This window comes from Megascapheus bottae, chromosome 20 (genome assembly GCF_031878675.1).
Source record: "Megascapheus bottae isolate mThoBot1 chromosome 20, mThoBot2.hap1, whole genome shotgun sequence".
Taxonomy (NCBI): Eukaryota; Metazoa; Chordata; class Mammalia; order Rodentia; family Geomyidae; genus Megascapheus; species Megascapheus bottae.
In genome coordinates, this window is record NC_143528.1 from 8564216 (window position 1) to 8570215 (window position 6000).

General features: G+C 38.4%; 1 protein-coding gene across 2 annotated transcripts in view; it reads left to right on the forward strand.

Moving 5' to 3' along the window:
- Pofut3 (protein O-fucosyltransferase 3) overlaps nucleotides 1-5794 on the forward strand; it is a 59453-nt gene extending 53659 nt beyond the window's left edge. For both annotated transcript variants that reach the window (XM_090353756.1, XM_090353757.1), the window contains exon 4: nucleotides 5052-5794. In XM_090353756.1, coding sequence (XP_090209882.1) covers nucleotides 5052-5285 — 234 coding nt within the window. In that variant the 3' untranslated portion in view covers nucleotides 5286-5794. The remainder of the gene's footprint in view (nucleotides 1-5051) is intronic.
- Nucleotides 5795-6000: the final 206 nt, after the last annotated feature.

The following is a 6000-nucleotide window of genomic DNA, read 5'->3' on the forward strand; positions in this document are numbered from 1 at the left end:
AAAAATCCTTTTCTTTTTCTTTCTTTCTTTCTTTTTTTTTTTTTTTGTCAGGCTCTAGGGTTTGAGCTGAGGTTTGGGCTCCGTCCCTGAGCCTCTCTGTGCTCACGGCCAGCACTCTACCACTTGAGCCACAGTGTCATTTCCAGTTTTTCCTGAGTAATTCATTGGAGATAAGCATCTCACAGACTTTCCTGCCAGGCTGGCTTTGAGCCATGCTCTTCAGATCTCAGCCTCCTGAGTAGCTAAGATGACAGGCGGGTATCACCAGCACTCAGTTCTGAAGGCAGAATCTAGTTTTTTTTTGGCAGTAGTAGGCTTGAGCTCAGAGCCTGAGCAAGGTCCTCGGACTTTCTCAAGGCTAGCACTCTATCACTTTAGCCTCAACACCACTTCCGGCTTTTTTCTATGTATGTGGTACCGAGGAATCCAACCCGGGTCCTTGTGCATGCTAGGCAAGCACTCTACCACTAGGCAAAACTCCCGGCCCTGAAGGCAGAATTTTTTTTCCATATATTTTTTATTGTAATTAATAGAAGGGTTACATGATATTTGCCAGATAGATGGTGCATTAATTCTCATAACACTGATGATACCCTTTCACATGTCTTGGTCTGCATTTCCCTCCCCCCCACCCCCACCCCTCATCTTGTTTTCCCCCCTTCCCTATTCAATTTCAAATAACCAAATACAAATATATCCGATATATCAGGTAACAAAGTGAGATACTGTAACAATATGAGATAACCAAGGGACAGCAAAAGAGATGAGGGATAACATAGTACCTTAAGAACAACAATCATTCATTATATGGCTTATGTTTCTATATCCTAGAGATCCTTTCATTCAGTGTCCTACTATATGGCCTTTTGTATCAAGGTTTTGCTCTATTGTAAATCTCTGCTAGGAGAGCCCAAGGTTTCTACTGATTATGACAAATGAGGGAAACCATTGAGCCTAAGTTCCTTTGAGTCTGGCTTACTTCACTTAATATGATCTTTTCTAAGTCTTTCCATTTCCTAACAAATGGGGCAATCTCATTCTTTCTGACAGCAGCATAGAATTCCATTGTGTACAAATACCACATCTTGTTGATCCACTCATCAACTGAGGGACATCTAGGTTGGTTCCATATCTTTGCTATGGTAAATAGTGCTGCAATGAACATTGTTGTGCTGGTGGATTTAGTATGTCCTTGTTTCTGGATGATTGGGTAAATGCCAAGTAGTGGAATTGCTGGGTCATAGGGGAGCTCTATGTTTAGTCTTTTGAGGAACTGCCATACTGCTTTCCATAGTGGTTGAACGAGTCTGCACTCCCACCAACAGTGTAATAGTGATCCCTCCTGGCCACATCGCCTCCAGCATCTTAAAACCATACCTACCCAAGATCTCAGCTAGAAAGGGATGCTGAAAGTTATTTCTAAAAATGCCTCATTTTATCAAACATACTTCCTTCAGGTCATACTGTGAAATATTTCTGGCAGAACCTTAGAGTGAGTAGAGTTCATTCCATTACTTAGTGATACCACTTCTGGATAGAACTGCTGCACTGTGAATGGACCCTTAATTTGAAGGGAAATTGATTAGTAAATATCTTTGATAGGTAAATATCTTTTTTCTAAGTAAGGAGTTGTATAAAGGGGTTACAACTCCATAAATCAGGTAATGAGTATAGTACTTCTTAGACAACATCACTCCTTCCTTCACTTTCCCCTCTTTCCCCCTTCTCTCCCTACCCATAAGTTGCATGGTTTATTTTTTATATGGTATATATTGGATACTATGACTTCATTTGTTCATCCTTCCTTGCTCAATATTTCTTTTACTTGCAATAATTTTAAAACAATTATTAACAAGTTCTAATAACTCTTTTGTAAAATGTCCTTTTATGTGGTTTGTCTAATATTTTTTCAGGCTAATATTTAGGTTATGGATTTTAGGGAATAATAGCTCAGAAATGAGAGTACTCTCACTGTGTCCCATCTCAAAGGATACATAATAACTAACATTACTGGGGATGTTAACTTTGGTCCCTTAGTTACACAGCCTCTGCTAGGTTCCACTGTGCACTTACTCATTTTCCTCTTCTACTAAGTGATTTGTTAAGTCCAGACTGCTTTCAAAGGGAGAAGAACTAGGCTTTATCTCCATGAGAGAAGAATAACAAATAACCAGTAGGCATAAATTATAAATCATCATAACAGGTCAGTAGTATGGCCTACTGTACAATACTTGCCTAGCATCGCACGAAGCTCTGGGTTTGATTCCTCAGTACCACATACAGAAATAACCAGAAGTTGTTCTGTAGCTCAAGTGGTAGAGTGCTAGCTTTGATAAGGCTCAAGGACAGTGCCCAGGCCCTGAGTTCAAGCCTGGAACTGGAAAAAAAATCATGACAACCACCAGAATAATTAGTATTTTCAGGCTAGACAAATGTTATTTTTTTCCCTTAAAGTTAGCATTTATCAGTGAATTTCAGCTAGCCTTGAGCTGAAGAGCTCAGGGACAATGTCCAGGTTCAGAGTTCAAGCCCCATGACCAACAAAAGAAAAAAAAAGTAACAAGTAGAATAAGATATACGGTAACGTATGGGTTAATTAAAAGTCAATGAAATGAGAATGTATTTTGCAAGAAGATATTGAAGCTGGGAACTAACTAGTGGCTCAAGCCTGTAATCCTTGCTACTCAGGAGGCTGAGATCTGATGATTGAGGTTCAAAGCCAGCCTAGGCAAGAAAGTTCATGAGATGCTAATCAACTACCAAAAAATCTGGAAGTGGAGCTGTGGGTCAAGTGGTAGAATGCAAAATGTGATGTCAGGCCCTGAGTTCAGGCCCCAGGAGTCACACACACACACACACACACACACACACACACAAAGAAATTGAAATACCAAGAAATAAATTTCATATATTAAAACATCTTTTTGTGGTATGGAAGATTGTGGCAATCACATATAAGAGAAATGGATGGAAAAAAAAATCATATTAAGTGAAGTAAGCTAGACTCAAAGGAACATAGGCTCAATAGTTTCCCTCATTATTCATAATTAGTATAAACCTTTGACTCTCCTAGCAGAGGTTTACAATAGGGCAAAACCTAGATATATAAGGCTATATAAGATGAGGCTAAATGAAAGGACCTCCAGGATATGGAAACAAGAGCCATAAAATGTGAGATTATTGTTCTTAATGTACTGTTATTTCTCATCTCTTTTGTTGTCCTTTGGTTATATGATATTGTTACAGTATCTTACTTTATTATCTGGTATATTGTATATATGTTTAATTGAAATAGGATAGGGAAGGGAGGAAAACAAGAACGGGGAAGGGGTGGGGGGAGGGAAATGGGGACAAAAACATGATAAGGGGTATCAATGTTTTTGAAGTAATGCACCTTCTATCTGGTGAATATAATGTAACCTTTCTATTAATTACAATAAAAAAAGGAAAAAAGAGAGTTATAACCTGAAACAAAAGAGAAATGGAAATAAATACATTAAAAAAAATGTGTGTAGTATTGGATCTTGGCCTAGTTTCTATCTCTGTGAATGGAGGTAGTAGCACTTCTTTATTTGCTTAAGAATTAAGTGAAGGCCTGGAGTTTGGCCTAGTGGTTAAAGTGCTTGCCTAGCATGCACGAAGACCCAGGTTCGATTCCACGGTACCACATACATAGAAAAAAAGCCGGAAGTGGTGCTGAGGCTCAAGTGGTAGAGCTCTAGCCTTGAGAGAGTCCAAGGACAGTGCTCAGGCCCTGAGCTCAAGCCCAGGACTGGCAAAAAAAAAAAAAAAAAAAAAAGAATTAAGTGAAAAGCAGAAAGAGAAAAAGAAGGGGTGACAATATCCAAAAGGAAATATACTTAATACCTGAGGTATAAAACTGTAACTCCTCTGTACATTATCTTCATAATAACAATAAAAAAATTTGGGGGCCGGAAGTTTGGCCTAGCGGTAGAGTGCTTGCCTAGCATTCACAAAGACCCAGGTTTGATTCCTAGGTACCACATACATAGAATAACTGGAAGTGGTGCTAAGGCTCCAGTGGTAGAACTCTAGCCTTGAGAAAGTCTAAGGACAGTGCTCAGGCCCTGAGCTCAAGCCCAGGACTGGCAAAAAAAAAAAAAAAAAAAAAAAAAAAAAATTAAAAGGACAAAGTATAGCAAGTGCCCAGCAGATTATCTTTTAAAAAGATTTTTTTTTTTAATTATCAGGGCAATGTATAAACGGGTTACACATTCTTAATGATATATTACTTCTTGAACATTGTTACCCCTTCCCATGTTTTTCTCCCACTTTCCCTCCCCCTTCCCTTTCCCAAGTTGTAAAGTTCATTCCAACATGTTGTCCTCTGAATATTGCTGTTACATGGTTCACCCTTTGTCTCTTCATTTTGTTTTTCCCCTTCCCTTCCCTGATTCAGATAAACAAATAAATTTATATACAATACAGTAGGTACCAGGCAGATACAGCATCAACAGGGGATAAACCATAAGAGGAAAAAATGAAAAAATAAAACGAGTAAAGAAATAACTTCACATAGTTCATTAAAAAACACCAATCACAGGATGTATCTCTTGTTTCCTTCTCCTAGAGTTCATTTCTCTTAGCCTCATCCTATATGGCCATATGCACATAGCTTTTGAGCTATTGAACTCATCCAGCAGATTGTCTTGTACACAGAATAATATTAATAAATGTTGGATATGTTCTATACCCTTAAGTTCTCCAGCACAGCAGCTCGAAGGGTCTCTCTCTCTCTCTCTTGATGTGTGTGTGTGTGTGACCTGGAGATTGAACTCAGGACAAGGGCACTGTCCCTGACCTTTGCTCATGGTAGCCTAGTGCTTTACCATGTGAATCACAGCTTCTACTTTTAGCTTTTTGTTGGTTAAATGAGATAAGAGTCTCATAGACTTTTCCTGCCTGAGCTTGCTTTGACTCTCAGTCCTCAGATCTCAGCCTCCTGAGTAGATAGAATCATAGGAATGAGCTATCAGTGCCCTGCTTCTTATCATGTGCTTTACATTCTTTCTCTCTTTCTCTCCATGCAGGGCTTACCACTCAAAAAATGGAAGGCAGAAATTACTCACCTGAGTTGCCCAGAGCCCACCATGTTTGCCTTCTCATCTCCAGCTCCTCTACCTCCACGTGGACACTCTTTGCGAGAGATGTGGATACCAAGTTTCCAGCAATCCAAGAAGGAAGCCCAGGCACTAAGGTGGCTGGTGGATAGGAATCAAAATTTTTCGACTCAAGAGTTTTGGGCCCTCGTATTCAAGGATTAATGTTCAGAAGTATCAGATTGACACAGCCCGGAGTCATCCTGAGGCTTATTTTCTAGTTTGCCTTAATATCTGGATATAATAGCCATTCTTTTTGTTATCCTTCAGATAATAATGAATTGTTATAGTTCTCAAAATGAGCCCTATCAAAAAATAGCTATAAATTATCCTCAGAGGTTATCTCTATTTTTTATGCTAAAAATAAATATTTTGTATGGACACTTGTCATTTTTAGCTTATTTTTGGCCTGATGTACTTCTGTAGAAATTCATATAATGAAGATTGTTTTCCTTAGTACATTGGAAGCAGAAGATGTAACTGTGGATTTTTAATATTTACACTATTATTAGCTACTTACTGGTGTTTGGTACTCTCAGTGTTTGAATGTTGAACATGAATATGAAACACATTACAACTTGATAATGACAAATTCCATTAGTTGGTTTCTAGGAATGTAAGTTTAAAAAAAGCTGCCTTAAGATTATCTGCTCTTAAGAAAAGATTATCTGCTCTTTTTTCATATATTTTTATTGTAATTAATAGAAGGGTTACATTATATTCACCAGATAGAAGGTGCATTACTTCACATACATTTGATACCCTTTCTCATGTCTTGGTCTCCATTTCCCTCCCCCCTCTCCCACCCCTCATCTTGTTTTCCCCCCTTCCCTATCCTATTTCAAATAACCAAATAAACATATATATATATGTATATATA